The 25,613-nt window shown below is 40.6% G+C and overlaps 1 protein-coding gene across 1 annotated transcript in view; it reads left to right on the top strand.

Annotated features, from left to right (window-relative positions):
- Nucleotides 1-24,514, top strand: part of LOC124555198 (putative Dol-P-Glc:Glc(2)Man(9)GlcNAc(2)-PP-Dol alpha-1,2-glucosyltransferase) — a 109,746-nt gene extending 85,232 nt beyond the window's left edge. Inside the window, exon 5 of the mRNA XM_047129043.1 lies at nt 22,013-24,514. Within this exon, the coding sequence (XP_046984999.1) occupies nt 22,013-22,750 (738 nt within the window). The 3' untranslated portion in view covers nt 22,751-24,514. The remainder of the gene's footprint in view (nt 1-22,012) is intronic.
- The last annotated feature ends 1,099 nt before the right edge of the window (nt 24,515-25,613 follow it).

Genomic DNA, 25,613 nt, shown 5'->3' with positions numbered 1-25,613 from the left:
ACCTCCTTTCCAGGCCACTTTGCGTACACCCCCATGGTGTGTTCCTCGCCCTTGCCTTCGGCTCGACTTGGCACAGGGCCCGAAGGACTCAGTCCCTCCAGAGGCCTTCCGCCGCTGCTTTTATTCCATCCTGGCCCCGTATCAGGGGTCTGGCATTGTATACACTGACGGTTCAATGGTTGCTGGTTGTGTCGGTTATGCGCTAACTCTAGGGGACCATTCCGAACAACGTTCCTTGCCGGATGGCTGCAGCGTTTACACTGCTGAGCTGGTCGCCATCTTTCGTGCCCTAGAGTATATCCACTCCTGCTCACGTGAGTCCTTCGTTATCTGTAGCGATTCCCTGAGCGGTTTATGAGCTCTCGACCAGTGTTTCCCTCGTTCTCGTCTGGTGATGGCTGTCCAGGAGTCCCTGCATACTCTTGCCCATTGCGGCGGCACTGTGGTCTTTGTGTGGACCCCCGGTCATGTCGGTATCCCGGGCAATGAATATGTTGACCGCCTGGCGAAAGAGGCAATCAGTAAACCATCTCTGGACATTGGCCTCCCAGAGACGGATTTGCGAGCAGTCCTCCGCCGAAAAGTTTTTGCGCTTTGGGACGCTGAATGGCGCGATCGGATCACGCCCAATAAACTCCGTACCATTAAGGAGACGATGACTGTGTGGCGGTCATCCATGCGAGCCAACTGCAGGAACTCAGTCGTCCTTTGTAGGCTCCGCATTGGCCACTCCCAGCTGACACACAGTTACTTACTGCGTCGGGAGGACCCTTTGTGTCACTGCGGGGCGGCTTTGACAGTGGCCCACATTTTGCTGGCCTGCCCCCTTTTAGCTGTGGTCAGGCAGACATTTGCACTGCCTGATACGCTCCCTGCCCTTTTAACTGATGACCCTGCTATGGCTGGCTTAGTTTTACGTTTTATTCGAGCAGGGGTTTGTTATCATTTAATATGAGTGTTTGTTTTATTTTATTGTTTTGTGTTGATTCTGGCCTTTGGCCTACGGTTTTAAACTGAGTTGTTAATGTGTTCTCGGTGGTTGGCTTTTCCTTTTTTTATTCTATGGTCGGCCAACCACTGCCACACTCCGTGTGATTTTAATTTGTTATGTCTATTCTTTGTCTGAGTTTTTCTTGTCCTGTGTTGCCTGTTGTCTCTATTATCCGTTTTTTTTTTTACTCTGTGTGGTAGTTTTTAAGTTTTGGAACAAGGGACCGATGACCGTTGCAGTCTGGTCCCTTTAATCCCACAAACCAACCAACCAACCTAAGCTCAAAAATTTAAAAAGGGATAAAATTAGATATAGTGATTATTGTTTGTCAGGTGAGTACAGGGATGTGAATGCAAAATTAAATAGTGGTAATACAGGAGTAGGTGTAATAATGAATAATAAAATAGGAATGCAGATAAACTACTGTGAACAGCATAGTTAACACATTATAATATTTAAGATACATGAAGCTAAGAAACCATAACAGTAAATGTTTATATACCTACTAAGTCTGCAGATGAAGAGACTGAAACAATGTGCGATAAGATATAGACCTAAGGAATTATTCGGATAGTTAAAGGAACTAAAATTTGTTATGCAGGACTGGAATTTTATGGGAAGAGGAGCAGCAAATGGTATAACCAGAACTGGGGAAAGGAATAGAAGAATTTTGTACAGAGCATAATTTAGTCATTGCAAGCTCTTTGTTTAAGAATCATGAAACAAGGTTGTATATGAGGAAGAGGTATGGAGAACTGTACGGTTTTAGATAGATCTTGTTAATGTAAGGCCTTTTCAAAAGCAGTTTTTAAACTGTAAGATATTTGCAGGGCGAAATGTGGATTCGGACAATAATTTATTGGTTATGTACTGCAGATTAAAACAGAAGAAGTTGCAGAAAGGTAGGAAATTAAGGAAGTGGGATCTGGATAAATTTGAAAGACCCAGAGGTCGTCGGGAGTATCAAATGGAGCATTAGGCAAAGATTATCTGAAACAGGGGAAGGAAATACAATAGAAAACAAATGGTGTGTGAAAATACAATTGTGCAGCAAATGAAGCAGCAAAAGTGGACTACAGATCTCTAAAAAATGAGATTAGCAAATAGTGCAAAATAGCTAAGCAGGTATAGCTAGACAACAAATGCAATACTGTAGAAGCATGTGTGACGTTTCAAAAGATAGGTACTGTCAATAGGAAAATAGGGCCTTTGGAGAAAAGAGAAGCACCTGTATGATCTCAGATGGCTAGCCAGTACTAAGTAAAGAAGGGAAAGCAGAGAGGTGGATGGCATATATAGGATTACAAGGGAAGTGGTTTTGAAGACACAGAAGGGAAGACAAAGTTAATGAAGATGTGCTAGGAGGTATGGTACTGTGAGAAAAATTTTACAGCACTGAAAGATGCAAGTCAGAACAAGACTCCTGGAGTAGACGACAATCCCTCAGAATTATTGACAGCCTTGGGAGAGCCAGCCATCTTCCATCTCCTATTCTATCTCATGTATTTATCGTACTCTTCATGTATCTTATCACTCCAACACATTCTTGAATGTTTAACCCTGTTGTTGCTCCACTATTCACTCATATATTCTAGAAAGTCATACAAATCGATTGTATAATAGGTACATAATTGTTAATTCATACTAATTGGTTTGTTTGCGTTTTAGATTTTCCGTATCTATGGTAGATTTTAATGTGTCATTTAATTGACAATATTGTTTCTGAATTAGAAAATATCTGCTCATATAATGTGACATGGCATATTTTCATTTGTCTGTTGGCATTAGACTAAGCACTAACAATATTTCACAGTTGTAATTTCCTTTTACTTCTTCACTTGTCAGTGTACGCTTTGGATCCAGCTAATAAGAGATACATATACTTTGTTCCACCTTGTCTTATTTTGTATTTCATGTTTTTATGATGTCGCATGTCTCAGTGTGTGACCATAAGGGACTATGTTGTTCCATAATTGTAAACCGACACTTACCCATATAATAGACATGACAGCCTTTATATACTATTATTATTAACAACACACACACACACACACACACACACACACACACACACACACACACACACACACACACAAACGCGCGTACACACACGTCTCTGTTGGTCTGTATCTTTGTGGGGAAAGAAAATTAAATCGCGAATTTGTGTCAGTCGTGATGATGACTGCCATGGGACTTTCTTTGGTCTGGTACTGGATATACTAGCTGTGGTTGCACCCATAGTCATAACATTCATTTTGTGTTTTGCCATGGAGTGGACCACATCATCACTTTGTAAAGCTTTGTTATTCTGTTGTGCACAATAATCGTGACTGTGGACTCCAATAATCTGTGTCTACTACTGACCTGATTGACAAAAAGAATATGATATAAGAATGCAGTGTAACGTACTTCCATTACCCATGTGGGATTCCCAGGGTTGTCTGACAATTTTTATATGGGATTTTTCATTACACAGACAGCTTCGGGTACAAGGTGACATGACCCTTACCACCGAATATGTCCAGGAGGACAGAGCCCCACAGGGACAAGTACTGGATGCTACCAAGATCCATGCAGCTTGTGCTGCTAGCCTGCCACAGCTGGACTGGCTCGTGTAGTGCAAGTGGCTGGCCCATTGCAGTGTCAATAGCACACACACTGTGGCACAAGCTGAACTCACAGAGTGACTCTATAACCGCTTGACACTCGAGATGGGGTGTGTACACTGATAGTGTCACTGAGTTCGATGGAATTAAGAAGAAATACAAATTATTGACAGCTGAAATTTTTTTTATGGTGAACTGTTGTCACACACTCTTCAGCAGTTGCTTATCAGAAAGAAGTTGTGATGATCGAATGAGTAATTTGTTTTATTTCTCATCTCTAAGTAAAACATTTGCATGTAGATAAGTACGTGATTGGCAAATGTAATTGTTAAGGTTGTCCAAATTAACTGTTTGAAGAAGAAACTAATAACTGTTTGCCACAATTTTTGCTTGGCGTGAAACGGTATGATTTTTGAGTAGCAGAAACAAGGAGAACAACTTGGACCTGTGAGATGAAACTGCTACGTGGTCCAGCATGGTGACAAAGTCCTCCAATGATCAGCCCAGAAAGTTGGAAATGGTATGCTGTGAGCAACTGAACAGCATGTGCACAAAGTTTTTGTCCATCTCAGATGATGATGAAGCTGTTTGATAAGCAAAAGGAGAGCTACTATTATAGTTGTCTATGTAATATCATTGAATGAAAGGAATCAACATTCATTGTGTTCTTTTAATTGGTATTGTTTAATGTGGATGTAATCTAATTAGAGCTAGTGCAATTGCTAAGTGATAATGTGCGAATGCTGTGAACACCCTTCTGTCCCAAATAAAATAATGGAGACCTACTGTGTCAATCTTAATGAATCAATATGTGAACTTGTAGATTGTAGGGGGGAGAAAGTATTCAGAGTTAGATCAGGAGGGAGAGGTTCATTTTGATGAATATTCTTGGTCAACTTTTGGTGTCAAAATAAAATCTGAAACTTTGGCTTTCAGTTTTTACAAAAGTTATGTGACAGTGATTTATTGTAAATATAGTTACCTGGTTCTTTTTTTAAATGTAAAAAATTAAAGTATGTCAGAGAATAAAAGCCTGTCATACAAGAATAGCAGATACAGAGAATGAGCTTATGAGAATGACACACTTGAGGATGTTCATATGTCTTTTGAAAATGAGATGACTGCTGGAAATTGCCCCAAACATTTGTAGGGTGGCACACAAGATTTAGCTATTCCTTCTGGTAGTTTATTTTGAGAAATTAGTTCATTAGCCCACCCGAAGTATAAATTATTGTGATAACATATTAGCCCCCTTAGTGACAAACTATGCTGAGCAAATATCACGGAATACGGGAATTAGTGACTATAAGGTGGTTGTAGCAAGACTAAACACTGCACCATCCAAATTGGCCAAAAATAAATGCAAGATATATCTATTCAAAAAAGCAGACAAAAATTCTCTTGACTCCTTAAGAGACAGTGTCCATTCCTCTCATATTAATTGTGTGTTGACCAGTTGTGGCTTAAATTCAAAGAAATAGTATTGGCATTTTATACGAAGCACAGTAATAAAAGACAGGGAAAGTCCCCCATGAAAAACAACAATCAGGACACTATTGGGAAAAAAAGAAAAAAAAACTATAACTCAGCGTAAAAGAAGTTGAAATCTTCAAGTTTGGCTTGAAACTTGACCTCGACTTAAATGCGAAAAGTTTTTAATAGTTTCCAGAGCAAAACTGCCTTGAAATCCGAAAGAAAATCCCGAGAGATTTTAAACGTATATAAAATACCTCAGCATTGAGACACATGAAGTACCTTCATTGCATGATAGCAGTGGCATTGTTACCGATGACAGTTCAAATAAAGTGGAGTTACTAATCAGTTTTCCAAAATTTCTTGCTAAAAGAATATGCACTAAGTACCCAAAATTCGAATTAAGAATATCTGCTAATGAGACTGACTTGTAAGTATATACTTTCGGTGTAGCAAAGCAACATAGGTCATTTAATGAAAGCAAGTTGTTTGGTCCAGATTACACTGAGGTGACGAAAGTTATGGGATACCTCCTAATATCATGTTGCACCTCCTTTTGCCTGGTGTAGTGCAGCAACTCGATGTGGCATGGAGTCGAGAAGTCGTTGGAAGTCCCTTGCAGAAATTTTGTCATGCTGCCTCTAAAGCTGTTCATAAATACGAAAGTGTTGCTGGTGCAGGATTTTGTGCATGAACTGATTTGATGGGCGGCCAAATCATTCACTCAAATTGTCCAGAATGTTCTTCAAACCAATCGACAATAATTATGGCCCATTGACATGTCACATTGTCATCCATATAAAGTCCATCGTTGTTTGGGACCATGAATGGCTGCAAATGGTCTCCAAGTAGCTGAACATAGCCATTTCTAGTCAATGATTGGTTCAGTTGGACCAGAGGATCCTGTCCATTCCATGTAAACATAGCCCACATCATTATGCAGCCACCATCAGTCTGCACAGTGCCTTGTGGACAACTGATGTCCATGGTTTCATGTGCCGCACTTGAATCCTACCATCAGCTCTTACCAACTGAAATCGGGACTCATTTGACCAGGTCATGGGTTTCATCTGCGGCCCACCTGATATGATCAAGAGCACAGGAGAGGCACTGCAGGCAATGTTGTGCTGTTAGCAAAGGCACTCACATCAGTCATCTGCTGCTATAGCTCGTTAATGCCAAATTTCACCACACTGTTCCAATGGATCTGTTCATCTTACATCCCACATTTATTTCTGCAGTTAGTTCACACAGCATAGCTTGTCTGTTATCCTTGAAAAATATAACCAAATTTCACTGCTCTCTGTCATTGTGACACTCTTGGCCACTGTGTTGTCCATGGTGAGAGGTAATGCCTGAAATTTGGTACTCTTGGCACGCTTTTGATGCTGTGGATGTTGGAATATTGAATTCCCTAAAAAATTCCGAAATGTCCCACTTGTGTATCTCCAACTGTTGTTCTGCGTTGAAAGTTTAATTCCCAAGATACAGCCATAATCACGTCTTAAACCTTTTCACATGAATCATCCGAGTACAAATGACAGTTCCCCGAGTGCACTGCCCTTTTATACCTTGTGTATGCAATACTATGTGCATGTCGCTATTTCATTACTTTTGTCACCACAGTGTATATGCTAGTAAGGTTCCACAGCCACTTGCTCAATGGAAAATCGATACCTAAGAACTGGAAAGTTGCATAGATCAAAACCAGTACACAAGAAAGGAAGTAGAAGTAATCTGATGAATTATAGGTCCGTATCATTGATTTGATTTGTAGCAAGATTTTGGAACCTGTACTGTGGTCCAGGATAATGAAACACGCTGAGGAAAACAGTGTGTCGACATACAACAAGCACATATTCAGGAAATGTCATTCTTGTGAAAACTGGCCCTTTGCTCACATGAAGTAATGATCCTATCGACTGGGGACCTAAAATTGATTCCATATTTCTACATTTCCAGAAGGCTTTTGACACTGTTCCTAACAAGCAGCTTCTAATCAAATTGCATGTCTGTAAGTCATTGTCTCAACTGTCTAATGGGATTCATGACTTCCTGTCACAATTCACAGTTCGTGGTAAATGACAGATTGTAGATTGAACTAAGGGCCAAGAGATTACAGTTACAAACACCTTAAACTGGAGCTATCACATAGAAAATGTTGTGAGGAAGGCAAATCAAAGCCTGCATTTTGTTGGCATAACACTTAGAAGACGCAAGAAATCTGTGAAAGAGACTGCCTACATTACATTTGTCCAACATCTCCTGGAGTATTGCTGCACAGTGAGCATCCTTATGTGGTTGGAGATTTGAGTATCATAATAAAGTAAGAGAAATTGGAGCTCTCATGGAAAGATGTGTGTGGCCGTGCTCCCATGTGCTGTTGGTGTGGAATGGTGGAGAAATAATCTGAATGTGTGTCTGTGAATCCCCTGCCAAACACTCACATGTGACCGAGTGAGGTGGCGCAGTGTTTAACACACAGGACTGGCATTCAGGAGGTCAACAGTTCAAACCCACGTACAGCTATCCTGATTTAGGTTTTCCATGATTTCCCTAAATCGTTTCACGCAAATGCCGAGGTGGTTCCATTGAAAGGGCACGGCCGCCTTCCTCGCCCAGCCTTTTCTAATCCGATGGGACCGACATCCTCGCTGTTTGGTCCAATTCCCCGAACCAACCAACCAACCACTCACATGTGACTTGCGTATTAGTGATGTGTGAAAGACCTGTCATTTCAAAGAAAGAGTGCAATTATCCTACACACTTAGCGAAATGGCTCATGCAGATTTAATGTATCTTACACGCTTGAGTGGGTTACATGAAACTTTGATCCATCAAGATCTTGGTGAGATGAGTGTTGCAACTGTAGCTGATGGCATGAGTTAGTGGCCTGGGCCTGGCTGCAGCTTAAGTGCTATGGGCTGGCTGGGCCCGTGATGGGCTGACTGAGGCTCAGGCGGGCAGCTCACCCAAGATGTCGTACAGTTTCATCTGCATTATACACACATCAAAAAAAGTTTTGCATGACTCCGATTCCCAGAACTCTTGAAGATAGAGTTGACTGTGAATATTTTATCACAGAGACAGTCCCTTTGACTGTTCAGAGACGTCACTAAGCCTGCCCAAAGATGTAAACAAGCATGCACGAGCAGCGCCTATTTGACGGAGGGGGTCTGACAGCCGATCAGTTCCAGTCATTCCACCAGGAAGGAGGTACACAGATTCTGTTGTCTGTAGTTCAACCATGCCTAGACGGTCAGTACTGCGGTTCGATCGTGTCCACATTGTTATTTCGTGCCAGCAAGGGCTCTCAACAAGGTCAGTGTCCAGGCGTCTCGGAGTGAACTAAAGTGATGTTGTTCGGACATGGATGGGATATAGAGGGACAGGAACTGTCGATGACATACCTCGCTCAGGCCGTCCAAGGGCTACTACTGCAGTGGATCACCAGTACCTACGGACTTTGGCTAGGAGGAACCCTAACAGCAATGCCACCATGTTGAATAATGCTTTTCGTGCAGCCACAGGACGTCGTGTTAAGACTCAGACTGTGCATAATAGGCTGCATGATGCGCAGCTTCGCTTGAGACATCCAAGGCGAGGTCTATGGAGACATGTTTGGAGGCAACCCTGTCAGGCTGAACGCCTCAGACACACTGTCCAGCGAGTGCAGCAAGGTGGAGGTCCCCTGCTGTTTTGGGGTAGCATAATGGGGGCCAACGTACACTGCCGTGGTCATGGAAGGTGCCGTAATGGCTGTACGATACATGAATGCCATCCTCTGACCGAAAGTGCATCCATATTGGCGAGGCATTCGTCTTCATCGACGACAATTCGTGCCCCTGTCGTGCACATCTTATGAATGACTTCCTTTGGGGTAACGACATCGCTCGACTAGAGTGGCCAGTATGTTCTCCAGACATGAACCCTATCGAGCATGCTTGGAATAGATTGAAAAAGGCTGTTTATGGGTGGGGTGACCCATCAACCACTCTGTAGGATCTGTGCCTAATCGCCGTTGAGGATTGGGACAATCTGGACCAACAGTGCCTTGATGAACTTGGGGTAGCATGCCACGACGAATACAGGCATGCATCAATGCAAGAGGACGTGCTACTGGGTATTAGAGGTACTAGTGTGTACAGCAGTCTGGACCACCACCTCTGAAGGTCTCGCTGTATTGCGGTACAACATGCAATGTGTGGTTTTCATGAGCAATAAAAATGGTGGAAATAATTTTCATGTTGATCTTTATTCCAATTTCAGTACATGTTCCGGAACTCTCGGACCCAAGGTGATGGAAAATTTTTTTTTGATGTGTGTATGTAGATGATTTCTGTATGCAGGGTGAGTCATGAGAGACATAACACAACTTTTATTTTGAGAATAGTTCCAGATTTCAAAACGAGGTTTTCAGCAAATGATAGTACACTAAAGGGTACACTAATCTTCGATCTCATATCGATCGAAGTATTGAAGCAAGTATGATTTTTTAATTAGAATGATATACTTTTATTTATTTATTTATTTTTTAACGGCATCAAGAGGCACTTGCAAAGATGAGCACAGTGATACAGTGCTTGTTGGAAGTTGAAATTCTTCTGAAAAGAATCTGAGAAATACTCAAAAATTGAAAGGTAAGTGAGCCAGTATCGGCTATTTTGTTATTAACATGCTTACGCCTTTCAACAGTGTCGTCTGTCGGCAGGTCATTTTTTTCTCCTACATTCCTTGCATGCAGACGTGTACACTAAATGCAGGCGTGTACACTAAATGCAGGCGTGTACACTAAATGCAGGCGTGTACACTAAATGCAGGCGTGTACACTAAATGCAGGCGTGTACACTAAATGCAGGCGTGTACACTAAATGCAGGCGTGTACACTAAATGCAGGCGTGTACACTAAATGCAGGCGTGTACACTAAATGCAGGCGTGTACACTAAATGCAGGCGTGTACACTAAATGCAGGCGTGTACACTAAATGCAGGCGTGTACACTAAATGCAGGCGTGTACACTAAATGCAGGCGTGTACACTAAATGCAGGCGTGTACACTAAATGCAGGCGTGTACACTAAATGCAGGCGTGTACACTAAATGCAGGCGTGTACACTAAATGCAGGCGTGTACACTAAATGCAGGCGTGTACACTAAATGCAGGCGTGTACACTAAATGCAGGCGTGTACACTAAATGCAGGCGTGTACACTAAATGCAGGCGTGTACACTAAATGCAGGCGTGTACACTAAATGCAGGCGTGTACACTAATGAGGAGAAGTTAGACATGTTAATTTTATGTAACAAATGGTGGCAAGAGACTTATTCCCAAGGAATGTGGTATCAACCCAACAAATGTCATTCACATCTTGCATCGACATAAATTCCACCCTTATCATTGGTCGCATCATCAGACACACTGTGGGTGTGACTTCAAAAGTTGTATTGAGTTTTATTGGTTTGCTCTGCATCACTTTGGAGATGACACTGCATTTTTCCAACGTGTGCTTTTTGCTTACTAAGCAATGCTTACGAACCACAATAATGGAAATTTACACATCATGCCTTACTGGGCATCTGAGAATCCACGCTGGCCTTGTCAGGTACGACGGCAAAGGTGAAGCGTAAACCTATGGTGTGGCATCATAAGAAATTCCATTGTGGGACCTTACTTCATCCCAGGGATGTTGAGTGAAATTACTTATGCACACTTCCTTACGAACTTTCTAACTGTTCTTGTAAAAGAGGTAGCAGTGGATGAGAGACAGCGTACATAGTTCCAACATGACTGCTGTCCAGCTCACTGTTCCCATGTTGCAACACAACTATTGAATGAAAAGTTTCCTGACCATGGGATGTAAATGCAGATGTAGATGGACAGAATGCTGCAGTACAGTAGCTGGTCAGGTGTCTTGATGGGACTGTCTTGATTTCTTTCTGTGGGGAGCACTGAATGCTACAGTCTGTCACAAAGCCCCAATTGGCGACGATATGTGCAGTGGAATCACCACACCACGCAACACCATATCATCCAATGTACTTTCTTCTGTTCATATATCTCTCAAACGGCGATTGCAGTTGTGCCTTGCAGTTCATGGCAAACAATTTGAGCACATATGTACTTAAGTGTAAAACTACATGTCATTAATTAAAGTATTTATTTTGTGGGTGACATTTCAGTCATTCTGAATAAACTGTTTAGCTCATTTAAAGCATATTTTGTCTAATTACAGTTTTGAATTGTGTTTATACACGCATTTGTCCGATTTCAGGTGGTTTACTGTAAGAAGCATTCAGGTGTTTCTGGGCAAAGACAGGTCAGGTGTGTGTGTGTGTGTGTGTGTGTGTGTGTGTGTGTGTGTGTGTGTAAGAAAGTTGATTCAGTAGTTTCCTTTCTTCTTGAACAGGGATGTGTGTGTGTGTGTGTGTGTGTGTGTGTGTGTGTGTGTGTGTGTGTAAGAAAGTTGATTCAGTAGTTTCCTTTCTTCTTGAACAGGGATGTTTATTATTGTGAAGTATGAATGACCGTTTCTGCGTCTGCTTTGACAAGTAAACAGCAATGGGGAGGATTTAGATGGAAAACTGCTTGACAAAACTTCAATGGTTTCCACAGAAACCTGAAAATGTGCAGGCATTTGAAATAGCTCTAAACCACATCTGATGCGGCAGAAGCTAGCCTATGCTATAGTTACATATACAAAAATCATAGCTGACCCTGTACCTGTCGTATGGAAATGAAGTTTTATCTTAGTAGTGTAGGGCTGTTTTGCTGCATATAATGACAGAGCATGCAAGCTCTGCGTGGCAGTGTTTGCGCCACAAGAACTGAACCTGGCCACATTGCTTTCCAATTTTAGTATATTTCTTGGATGCCTTTACGAAGAGTTTCAACCTCAACATTAATGAACACTATGTTACTGAACTCGTCTATCCAAGTGCTTTTGGATGCCACCAAAAAAAGTATATTATTCTATTAAAAAATCATACTTGCTTCAGTACATCCTTTTGAGTAAGACACTATCACATACCAAAGTATGTGCCCCCTTGGCGTACTGTCATATACTGAAAATCTCATTTTGATACTTGGAACTGTTCTTGAAATAATAGGGGTGTTAACTCTCACGTGATTTACTCTGCATATTACATTTGAAGATCACTGCAGAACAGCATTTCAGAATGCTATTCAAAGGGCACAGGGTTGGCCCTAGAAACACAGGTACTGTGTTTCATCAACAAAATCTCGTGACCTGCACTTTTGCAGAATTTGGTCTCTATATACACTCCCAGAGCATTACTTAGGAGACCAGTTACTAGAAAGTTGACCAATTCAGCATTTTGGGAGTATTATTTGGTAGTAACCTAACATGGACAACACACATAAGACAACTAAATGATAAATGCATGAAGAAACAGAACACTGTTTCCTCAGCAACACCTCTTGAGGAATGGATGGAGTGGGTTTATTAAAGTTTTGTAAAATGCTAATTTTGTCTTGACTGTAGATGTATTGCTTATGTTCAGCAACACCATCTGTACAAGGTTTATTAGACCTTGTGTACACCATAACTGAGTAATACTAGCAACTGCAGCATCTCGTACAGCCCTAGTTGATAGTCTCCTTGCAGAAGTGTGCATTCCACTGTTGATAGTATGACGCGAGCTGCTTCTCATCAGTTACGTGATCACTATTAGCTAGCAACCAGAAAATGTTTGTTGCTCCATTCTGTTTCAGAATGACAGGATCAGGTTGCTTATTAACTGCCACTGAACAGGTAGACCTTTTGAGATTTGGATTGAGGACCTATGTAGAGTCCGCACAGGATACGATGGCTGATACGCAATGACAAATTTTCATCCAAAGTTCTGGGCAAATTCATTCGTTTGTTCGGAAGGGGAGGCCGACACTGTCTGCCTTCTTTCAGTCAGTTGGCAATGACAGAGTTGAGGCACATGCCCTGCAATCTTTCGCAAACAATTTTACAGAAACTATTTGATAAAAAAATTTCATTTTTCCTTTACTTGTAGCTTTATATATCAGGTTCATTTTGTTAATGGTAATAGTTATTGTGATATTTACATGGAAATAAGACACTGCATGAAATTCAATAAAGTTTGCAGTGAAAAATAGAGGTCACTATGATTTTGCATTTGATGCGTATAATATCTTGGTGCGTATGAAATTTAGCTAACATATTGAATTCTTCTTTAGACTTGGAGTGTAGGTCTCTGTCACCAATCTAGAGAAAATTGATCTGATGTAGCACACTCATTTGTGATTGTGTGTGACAGCAATGAAGGCAGAGGGAAATACCCACAACATTCCTCCTATTTTATAAACTGTTTGAGATATCAAAATTAGATTTTGGCAAATGATACCGAACAAAGAGGAGAGTATTTTACCGTATGGTTATTATGCATAACTTCATTATCCACCACATTATTCCTCTAACTACAGACTTTTCGATGGAAGAATGTAGTTTTTAAGGGCAATCAATAGCTGGAGAAACGAGAAATGCTGTTTGTTTTGGAAAACGTAAGTGAAGACATTACAGTTTATTTTGTGCCAAGGAAGTGTTTTTTCATAAGATGCTGATCTTACTTTTCCTCAATTCCTTACTTAATAAACCACTGTTTCAGAATTCTCTCCCAGTGGCGACTGCAGAACATGTTAGCGAGGTGAGACTGTGTAAACTCCACTGTGTTTTGACAAAAGAATGAAATTTTAACAGGGCAACCAGAGAAATGTGTAGTTTTTACTCAAAATTCGCCACTTGTGACTCTTCTCTACAAGTAACAAATTGTCAACAAGCCACGAGAAAATAAATTGCTGCATTTTTGACAGAATTCTTTTTAGATACTAACCAATGCAGAGGTGACAGATCTTTTTGAATGGTCACCAAGCAAGTGTGGACATGGAACAGGCCCCGCTTAATATTTACAAAAAATGTGAGTGCAGGCTGCAGTTCAGAATGACATTTCCCCTCCAGCACTCAGCATTTCCCTTACAGCACTTGCCTGCAGCCCCCACCACTACCTCTCCCCCTATGCATGCCCTGCTGTCTGTGCATCTACCAGCCACAGTATTCTGTGCAGACTCTAAAGAACTCCAACACCCAATACTACCCCACCACCATCACCACCACCACCGCCACAACCACCACCACTTGCTTGTATACAAAGATCATCATCTCACATTCCCCTGGGGTTTGTCCCCAGGCCAGTAATATGGATGGCATGCACTGTGGCACCAAGGGAACTACAGATCCCAATTCTTCCTGGCAGATATTTAACTCTGTATATCATCATTATCCATGTAATGAAGTCATATATATACATGACTGTAAGGTCAGTGGCTATCTAGATTACACCTATCTTTATACATGAGGTTATTGTTAGCACACACTACTAAATACGTGCAGTGCATTTACTGCCATCTTTTGAGCCCTCCATCATACTGGAACTTGTCCAAACCACAACTTCATTGTACATAGTGACTCGTTTAATGGGTTGTAAGCAGTAGACGAATGCTGCTCACGGAATTTGTTGGCCTCCAATATTCATGATTTTTATGTGCCACCAGTGGCCTTACTGACACTCGCCAAGGATGCAACCACAACAGAAACATTACAGCTGAGAACCCAAGCATTGATGGTCGGTCACATCTCAGACACATCATCTTGAGAGCATCTAACACAGAATGGCAAAATACTGCACATACCAACACTCTCTCAACAATCAGAGTGGCAAACTTCACTTCAGTCCTCTTCGCAAAGCAGCGGTTGTATTTCCAGCTACATACTCATCACACGAAACTTGCACATGAATCTCTCTTGCAACTAGAGGACACCCATCCCCTCTCACCACAGTGCACGTGGGGAGTACCATTGACAGTAATTCATATTCTCAAAGAATGAACGATCTTAACTGACATAAGACATAAACTGAAATTGAACATGCCTCTATGAAATACTAGCTGGCAATGCTACTACTGCTGACCACATTTTTTAAGAGAGTGAATATTGCAATAAAAACTAAAACCTTAACTCATTGTGCCGGCATACTGAGGGTTACACTATTGCAGATAGGCCCTCAGCTTTGCTGTGACCCAGAACTGATGCATACTACTACTACTACTACTACTACAACTACAAGAACCACAGTCACCACAACCTTTTATTCCTTGAACCCACATAACAAATTCCTTCCCCATTTAACATTTCACACTGTTTTCTGTGCATCACTATATTTTATTCATTGCTGTTGGGGGATGAGAGTTTCTCACCATAGATAATACACTGCACTGAAGGACACCCAGCTTCACACTTTGTGTGTGTGTGTGTGTGTGTGTGTGTGTGTGTGTGTGTGTGTGTGTATGTGTGTGTCCACACGCTCTCTCCCTCCCTCATTTGACCCGGTAGCTATTCTGTTTTCCTCGATGATCTCAACATTGTTATATGCAGGAACATTGTATCACTCTGGCACGAACACTGGTTTGGGGGGGGGGGGGTGTATCACACCATTTCCTCCACCTTCGATGAGGTCCTCTCACCCATCTGATCACAAGGCGATAATTTTAGCTGGGTATGGTTTCCACAGCTATCATCTGTTACGTGGCAAGCCCTCACCACTTTACTCACTTGGGGACCACTGGGGGCCGAACCTCTCAGTAACACTGAGTTCGGTGTGGGGCGGCGGTGGGATGGGTGGACTGTCGTGGGGTTGTGGACCACTGAGGGCTATGGCGGGACAAATCTTCTGTCGTTTCTAGGTCTCTGGTTCAGTACACAATACACAAGACAAGAGCTTGAGTGGTGTAAATGTTTCAAAGAGGATAGGGAAGACATTTAAGATGACTGCCCTTGGATGCCCTGTGAAGGTTCTTCTCTCTTTTTTCTTAGAGTGAAAAGGAGTAATGCATCATGGATGCCAAGGCCGTTGTTGCCTCAGCCACCTTAATTGCCAGACACTGCAATTTCTTACTATTTTTGAGGCTGAAGAGAACCATGAAAGGATTGCATTTTGCCACCATTGATGAGATAAAAACAGTATCACCGAAGGAGCTAAACACCATGATGAAAAGTAAGTTCCAGAAGTGCTTCCAAGATTGGAAAAAATACTGCACAATTTTATTCTACCTGAGAGGGATTACTTTGAAGTGGACAAAATTGATGTTGTTGATAAATAAATACAGATTCTTTAAGAAAAACAAAAATTCCCGTTACTTTTTGATAACACCTCATACGTCAGAAATGGAGCTCGTCAACACCTTCAACCATAGCAAAGATATTGTGTTGTGCAGGGATCTTGTAGATATTTCCAAAGAGGAACTGAAAGCTCAGCGGGCCCAAGAAGACGTTATGGATGTGTACAATATAATGAAAAGGGCGCATGGTGATCTGGTCAAACCAGACTCGTTTATCCTCATTTTCAGTATCACAAAACTCCTAGAGTGTGTCAAAGTGGGTTTCCTTTGCATAAGCATGTGGCTTTATGTATTGAACCAAATGTGCTCTTTAAATGTCAGAATTTGTGCACACCACCTTCGGAAGTAAGGGTAAAGCCACCTGTGGCAATTGTGGCAAGGCTTCCACAAAGGAGTCAGTAGTTCATCTCATCCGAAGTGTGTCAGTTGCTCTGGGGATCCCCCTGTCTGGAGTACGGACTGCATGTCTTCCTTGAGGAAAAGACGATACCAGATGTTTAGACAATGAAGCATATCCCATATGGTGAGGCCGAAAGATCTGTAAGGTTATGCAGCCCCCCTAATTTCTCTACCTCCTTTGCTAAAGTTCTTCAACAGCCAGCTCAGAAAGCCGATGCTGCTACACAAATGGAGGTTGTAAGAGCCAGTAGTAATACATGTGTTTGTCAATGCATGTGTCGAGCTGCACTTGTTTCGTTGTTTCGGAACCCATTAACCCCCCCCCCCCCCCCCCCCCCCCCCCCCCCCCCCCCCCCGTTCGCTCTGCAAATAACATCAAGAACATCAGATAAAGCCACATTTGCCACCACCAATGTGGAGCTGCCTGTGCGTCCTAAGGCAGAGTTTGCTAAGAAACCCAGAAATGCCCCTACCCCTGCTGTGGTAGTTGCTACAAGACCCTCCCAGGGCAAAGAAGCAAATTTGCTCTGTTTGTCACTAACACACACCACTCCTCTATTCTATCCTTGGTTGCTAACCTATAAGCAGTAGCTGTTGCCATTAATATGAACTGGTAATTCGCTATCTACTCACTGTACTTACCTCCACAGGATGCAATAGATTCTGAGGCTCTCAGGGATCTTACAAAACTCCCACATGCCCATTTCCCATTTCCCAAGTATCACTAATGTGTTATGGGGGGCTCAAACTATACTAGCCATAGGGGTCAAGTCTTGGAGAACCTCATGATGTCTCAGGAGCTGTACATCCTCAACACAGGCGATACCACTAATTTCTCGGCTGCTCCTGGGTCATCCTCAGCCATCAATCTGTCTTTCTGCTCTCCAGCCCATGCATACCCTGCTCAGTGTGAAGCACCTGATGAACTTCATTCCAGTGACTTCCCATTGTGGCTCTACATACTGGATGGATCATTACTTGAACAGAAGCCACTGAAATGGATGGTCAGCAGGGCTAGCTGCACACTGTTCAGCTAGTTGGCTGTGTTTGTACGTAGACGGCATTCAGAAATGGGTGGACCTCATCACACGAGGGATCCATGATGCTGCTGACATATCCGATATCACTGAACATCAGACAACATCACAGCCTTTCAAGTTGCAAGAGCCAATGCGTAACTAAAGTGAGCAAGAAAAGGTCAAGGCAAGCATTCTTGAACTCTATCAACCATTCCACTTATCCTACAGAAGTAACAGAAGCCATCAGGAGGATTTTCAGTAAACACAGTAGTTTACCAAAATCAACAGTGCTGGAACAGTGGTGTCTCCAAGCATCACCCTGAAACGCCGCTCACATGATGGCAGAGTATCTTGCACTAACTAGTCCCAATGCTAACCAGGATCTGGCATTTCACCACTACCGTGTGACTGTAGAGAAGGCCAAGTTGGGCTTATGATCCAACAGTTCTGAGTCTTACAACTGACCTTTTTCAGTCTTACAACTGACCTTTTTCAGTCTTACAACTGACCTTTTTCGATGTGAGAGTTGGATTTGGCACTGTCTGAGGCATGTGATATTGTGCCCTGTCACTCCAGTCTGTTTCGACATTTGCAAGCAGTGTCAAGGGAAGTCCTCCTCAAATGTTTAATTTGATATGGCAGACAGGCCACTTCACCATCTCATGGAGCAGCAATTTTGATACCTTTCCTCAAACCAGGAAAGGACTGCACATGTCCCAGTAGTTACTAGAATGTTGCCTTAATGAGCTGGGTAGGAAAGACCCTGAAGCAAATGGTTAACCATCATCTGGTCTAGTTGTTAGGGACCAGCCAGCTCCTTTGAGGACTACCACACAACTTGAGACATAGTATTCTGGAACTACTCCATCAGTGGGGCTTTACAGTGCTTCCTGTATAAGTGCTTTTTTACGTCCCAAGTTGGTGATGGGCTGTTGGATCATTTTGAGCAGGAGAATGGTGTTCCTCAGGGCAGTGTTTTACACGTTAACCTCTTTGCCATAGCCATAAACACTATCACGTCTGCACTAAGACATCTCATACTATGCTCCTTATTTGTGGATGATTTTGGGATTTTCTGTTTCTCCTCCATTACTGCAACAGCAACTCATCAGTTGCAACTTACAGTAAAGAGGCTGGAGAAGTGGGCTGCAAAGACTGGTTTTACACCCCCCCCCCCCCCCCCTTTATGGGTTTGTGTTTTTTGTTATTTTTATTTTATTTGATTTTTTATTTATCCTGGTTGCATTTCGGTTTGTTGTTGTTTTGGTGGCTAGCATGATCAGAGTTCTTTCATTGTAATCATTGTTGTCGTATTTTTAATTACTGGATTTGCATATGTGGAACACCATTCTCACTTTTAAAGACTCTGTGTGGTTTGTGGGCCTTATTTTTTACTCCAAACTGTTGTGGTTTCCACACCTGAAGGTGAGGCCTCAGAAGGCACTGAATGTTTTGAAGTGTCTTAGCCACAGGTCTTGGGGAGCAGCCAGGACTCTTCTGCTTCCTTTTTGTAGAGCTTAACTCCTCATGGTGCATCAGATGTGTACGTTCCTCGCTACTCCCAATTCAACAGCATACCATACCATACCATTGCAAATCCACCTTTGAAGTGCTGCTTTACCAATCGCCCACAGGGAGCGAGGCTGTTTGGGATCTCATGAAAATGCTCATATCTGGTGTTTTAACCAAGTGCCACCCTTGCTACTGCAGAGGCTCAGAGTAATTTTAGATTTAGTGCAGTACAGGAGAGTTTGCACTTCTGTTTCTGTTTTCAAGATGATGTTTACTGACATAAATAAGCACAATAACCGTAGCAATAGTCACAGATGGGTCTAAACGGAGGGATTCCGTAGGTGCCTCCAAAGTTCACTGTCATCATTTTTATCTGTTTTCTGTCTTTCCCTTAGTTGCTCTAAATTTGTGGAGGTATGTACTGTCTATGCAACTAAATGAAGGCAGTTTGTTTATTGCCATATGTGTTTTGCTTCTTTTATTTTGGAAGCATCCTCAGTGGCCTGAAATAAAAGTTACTTTTTATACATACAATAAACATATTATGTGATAGACGTACTATGCTGCTGTATTGTGAATGTATCGTTCAGTGTTACTTAAGATTTCCAGCGCTGTTAACACGTGTGTGGTCCTGGAGGTGTATTTGTTAGTTCTCATACTCCAGCTAGCTAATATCTGGCATTCTTCCATCCACATTTGTCACGTCTGTGGTGTTGGTGTGTAGTGGTTGCCAACTGTTGTTGTGTGTTTGTTTTTTGTTTGATATGTGTGTGTGTGTGTGTTTGTTTGTGTGGTTTTTTTGTTATTTTTATTTTATTTTTTATTTATTCTGGTTACATTTCGGTTTGTTGTTATTTTGGTGTCTAGCATGATCAGAGTGTTACTGTTTATATGGATTTGGTCATTGAGTACCTTCTTTTCTATCGCAATGGCTCTTTGTATGTGAAAGTTTTCTTGCAATGTCAGGAGCTTTTTGTTGTGATTATTCACTGTGATGACTGTCATGTCACATTCCATGTTGGATGGTTCATGTCCATGTTTTATCAGGTGTTCGGCGAAGGTAGTATTGCTATTTTCATATTTCCAACTTCTTATATGTTCTTTATATCTAGTTTTAAACTTCCTGCTTGTCATCCCCAGATATACTGATTTACATTCTTGGCACTCTAGCTGGTATATACCTGCTCCTTGGCATTTATCTGGTTTTTCTGTCGTTTGTAGATGTTATTGGAAAGTGTTTTTTGTTCTGTAAGCTATTTGTAATCCCTGTTTCTTTAGTATATTTGCTATCTTGTATGTTGCTTTGTTTGTTTGTAGGAATGTACCATTTTTTGCTGTTATTTATGTCATGAGTGTTACTGTTTTGTGTGTGCTGTAGTGTCTGTGGGGTTCTGTGCTCTCTGCTTGTTTTGCTTTTTCTTTAGTTGTGTTTTAATTTTTTGATTGAGTTTTTGTACTATATGGGTGCTATTGTTTGTAGCTATGAATTGTACTGTCTGTAATTCTTTTTCTTAGTTTTCTTTGCTGAGTGGGTTGTTATTTAGTCTGTGTAACGTGTGCCATGCCCACTAAATTCCTCATCTGTTCAGATTCCCCGAGTGCCGTTCAGCCTCTGCAACATATGTATCCAGCTGAAAAAATACTCCAGGAGATCCAGAACTACCTTCTCCACTTACAAAGGCTAGGGAAGGAGGTGTGTTTCGGCTGGGTGCAAGAGCACATATTTATTGCTGGGAATGGAAGGAAGGATGCAGCAGCCAAGGAGGTGTCATGAGCTATGATTCTCAGTTCAGTGTGTCCTCACTCTGCATGCTATCATTATGCTTTTGAGGTACAGAGTTGTGCACTGATGTGAAGATAAGTGTCTGGAAGTGACAGACAATAAGCTCCATCTAGTAAAGCCCACAACACAGCCATGGTATGGTGTACCTCCTTCCAGCCAGGTATACAGCACAGAGTTCTCCCTACTTGTCTTCACATTGGCCACAGCCCTATGACACATGGCTACTTCCCCTGGTGAGAGGACCCTCCACTGTTTATTGGACTGTGTTTTATTTTCAGACTAGAGGGCAGCGGCAGATTTGTAAACAGATCTGCCATCTATTTTAATTAACATTCATACGAATGTGGTGAGAGTTTTATTGTTTTGTGATTTGTCCAACTTTCAGGACATGTTCTTCATGTGTTACCAGGGTGACTGGATCACCCCTGTTTTCTCTAAGTGCTCAGCCAGTTGCATTTCCTGTACCATTATTTTAGCTCCCCTTTCATTTTACTTATGTTTTAATCACATTTCTAGCACCTTTCGCCCTTTCTGCATTGGTTGTGAGATAGTGTAAGTGTGGGAGTCAACATGAGTGAGATGGGTGTGAATGATTGAGTGTTTTTTTTTATAGGTTTCCTCCCCACTGTGAGACAACTAATTTACTCATTTTATCCGTATTTGTGTCTAATTGTCTAATGTAAAACATGTTTGTCAGTGAAGCTATTGAGCAGTTCTGATGACTGACGACACATTGCAGGCTAATAACAGCCAATGAGATAGATTCCTCCAAAGCCTTGTTACCATTAAGATACTGATATCTTGTTAGCTTTCTTGAAAGCTTTTACATTTTGCTTTGTGTCTTTGGATTTCAGTCTTTTCTTTTGCTTTCCTTTTCCAGTTTTACCTTTTGATCACTTGTTTCTGTTCCCCCTTGTCCTCTTGGTTTCAGTAAGTTTGATCATGATTCTTGTATTGTCATGCTGTGTCACAATATTTTCCTCAGTGTTTCATTAAAGGTCACTAACTTATATATTTTCTGTTTCAGGCATTGATCTACCATCCACTTTACTCCTGGTGGAAGAGGCGGCAAGCTTTTATCACGTTAATTTCAAACTATGTTGTAAAAATGCGCCATTATTTGATAGTGTGTGTCATTTTTATGATATTTGTCGTGATTAATGGAGGTATAGTTGTTGGTGACAAATTGGCCCATGTTCCGGTCTTACATTTATCCCAGATGCTGTACTTTATTCTGTTTGCATCATCTTTTTGTATGCCTTATTTTATAATTTTGGGAGCCTCATTCAAGAGCTGGCTGAGACAACATTATATAATTGCAGCAATATTTTTAGTTTTGTGTGCAGTAGTGGTACGCTATTACACATTTGTGCATCCTTACCTCCTGGCTGATAATAGACATTATGTTTTCTACATTTGGAAGTTATTGTATGAACGCAATCCAATGATAAAGTATTTTTTAATTCCAATTTATTTGTATGGAGGATATTGTATAACATACTTTCTTGATACACATTCATTTGCATATAAGCTGTCATACTTAATTTGTGTATTCTTAATTTTGGTACCACAAAAGCTTCTAGAATTTCGTTATTTTATTTTACCATTCTTAATATTTCGCTTGAATGTTTATCCAAAGTATCGGTGGCAGTTGTGGTTAGAGTTTTTTATGTATGCCATTATCAACTTGTCAACATTTTATTTATTTTTGACTCGTGAGATTCGTTGGGACGACATTGCTGAAGTTCAAAGACTTATGTGGTAAATGTGACATCTTCAAGTGGAGAAAGACTGAACTGCATTTGACTTCACCAGTTCTGTATTGTATGGTTGAAATGTACAACAGCGGCTGTTTAGAACTAGAAAATTTAATATGTTTATACTTTCAGATATTATTGCCAAACATATTTGATACATTGTAAGAAAAAAAGGAAGAAATGTACTATGTGGTATGCTCCTTCAGTGTAGCTATAGATGTTAAGCGTGTTGCCACTCTAGGCATTAAATGTATACTGCCTAGTCACCTGGCTGTGTTCGTGATCTCATTCTGTTTTAAGATTATTCTTTGTAGGTATATATAGGTACTTTAAGGTTAGGTAGTATCAGGCAGTGACTAGTGATTTTTAAACCAATGATATTTGAGAATTATATGTGATATCTCTGTGAGAATTTGTAAGTGATACTGAATTACACAGTTTTGGGACCAATGTCTTTGATAGATCCTAGTGTGGTTGAGAGGACAGTATGTGTGAAGTATTCTCACATTAATAGAAGTAGTTCAACTGTGGTCTGTTAAAAATTCTGAGGTTTTCTTGACTGTTGTATGCTACACTTTTTGTGGCCTAAACTTCTCTCTCAAACTTTATATAAAGGTGTCTTTGTGTTTAAATTCATCTCTATGAGAAATAAAAACCTGAGAATGTGCAAAGGCCATCAGAGTGCATAGGGTGCAGGAAACGTGAACTACTACATCATAAATATTGATCATTATTGATGTAATAAAAGTTCTCAGCTGCACTTGTTTGGAAAGCAGTCACTACTAGTCTTGGTATGCGAAGAGTTGCATGCAGTTATAAGTATCAGGTGGTGCATCACAACCGAAGCAATAAATTCAATTTAGTGGATGTTAGCATTATTGAATTCGTTCCAAATGAACATAGGTAATGAGGTGTCAGTGGTGTATATTTGGCAAGAAAAATTTGATTACTTATAGTTATCTTTCAGTTAGTGTTTTTACTTTTCTGTTTTTATCAGTTTATTGCCAGTAGTCATGGAGTTGTTCTGTACACTATATTACTTCATTACATGAAATAAGCTGAGTTACATAGTACCTGCTCTGTATTATGGAGTTAGTCTCACTGTTTCTTTTAGTGTATTGTTTCTGAATTTGTGCAAAGACGTATACAGTGTATGCTGATTTTGGGGAAAGCATTTTTCATTAAATATTTCCTTATATTTTGTACTTATTTCAGCAACCATAATTGTTTTTGTACTTCATTTTATTGGTAACCATTGTATTCTCTCCCTCAATTTCACTGTAGTTACTGCCATATTTATTATTATTATTATTATTATTATTATTATTATTATTATGTACTCACCCACCACAATTTCTGTAAAATCCTTAAATATTACACCGAACTATTGATCCTTCTATTACATAGGCATTTAATGTGTGGCTTACTTTTACAGTTCCTTCCTTGTAACTCTTCACTGTTCATATTTGTTACATGTTGTGGAAGTTGCTCTGCTGCAGCAATTAGCGTTGCGTTAATATTATGCCAAGCAAATATTGTGAATTTTTAGTTCTGTAAAAGACGCGTGTATTTTATCATTCTTTGTAAAACTAGCAGTTTTCTACCCAACTGCCTCACCAAAGGTTTTGAGGAAAGAAATTTTTAGTGTTACAAAATTTGTTTAAAAACATTCTTGTTTGAGTTAATAAAGTGTTTCCTCTTTTTTATTGCATTGTATTTGTGTGTTGTTATGTAGAAAAAATAGGCTCAGAAATTTGGATACTTTTGGTGACTGTGTTGCGATATAACAGGTGATTCTACCTGTTAAATGTTTTAGACAATTAACTGGAACTTTTGGAGCTTTTCCCTTTCTTTCCTTTTTTTGCAGAATAAGAACGATTGAAATACGTGCTATTAATTGACCTGCAATGTGATCAACATTCATTCCATCTAGTTATTAGTGATTTTAAAAGTATTTGTCATTATAGGTCTCTTATTACTTTGAGACAAAATTTATGTACTGCGTATTATAATAATATTGAACAGACACTCTAAAAATCATTTATAACATGGAAATGTGTATAATTGTAGTAAAATATTTGGAAAGAGTGATTTTATAATTGTTTGTGGTTTTTTGTAGTAGTAAAGTGTTTCTGGTGTTCTGTGGAGCAATGCCCTTCATAGAGTTTTGGTGAAAAACTGTGGAAATGAAAACTTGTATTGTTGTCCTTGGCAGTTCTTAATGAAACTCACCATTCTTCAACCAGTTATCCATAAACATTGTTCGTCAAAAGTTAGCAGGGACCAATACCATATGTCAGTTCCTGGCACTGGATGTTCTATGTCTGCTTCTTACATTTTAAGTGACGCTTCAGGTACCTTTTAATCATTCCTGGCACACACAATGATGCCAGGCTTGGTTATGATTCTTGATAAGTGATGATATACTGTTTTCAACATGATACATGTGTTTGTAGAAATCTCCCCCCTCATCCCACTCTCTCTCTCTCTCTCTCTCTCTCTCTCTCTCTCTCTCTGTGTGTGTGTGTGTGTGTGTGTGTGTGTGTGTGTGTGTGTGTGTGTGTGTGTGTGTGTTTAGACTTCTTACTTCAATGATACATGTGGTTGTGATTACTATGAGACTATGAGGCTACCACAAATTGTATTGAAAATTTCTGAAAATTCATTGGATATAAATTCACTTGGAGTTACTTTCATATTTATTTCTGTAATTATTTCATAATCTAGTGTTAATTTGTGATGTTATGTGTGCAATATTGTATTGTTGTATCTCTTGAACCCTCCTGAAAAAGTAACTAAATTTCTTGTGCAATGTACTGGACATTCCTTGACTGTAATTAAAAAGTACTGAAAGACATATTTTAGTTGTAC

This window comes from Schistocerca americana, chromosome X (genome assembly GCF_021461395.2).
Source record: "Schistocerca americana isolate TAMUIC-IGC-003095 chromosome X, iqSchAmer2.1, whole genome shotgun sequence".
Classification (NCBI taxonomy): domain Eukaryota; kingdom Metazoa; phylum Arthropoda; class Insecta; order Orthoptera; family Acrididae; genus Schistocerca; species Schistocerca americana.
The sequence above is the reverse complement of the archived record's forward strand: the minus strand, read 5'-3'. Positions and strand labels throughout refer to the sequence as shown.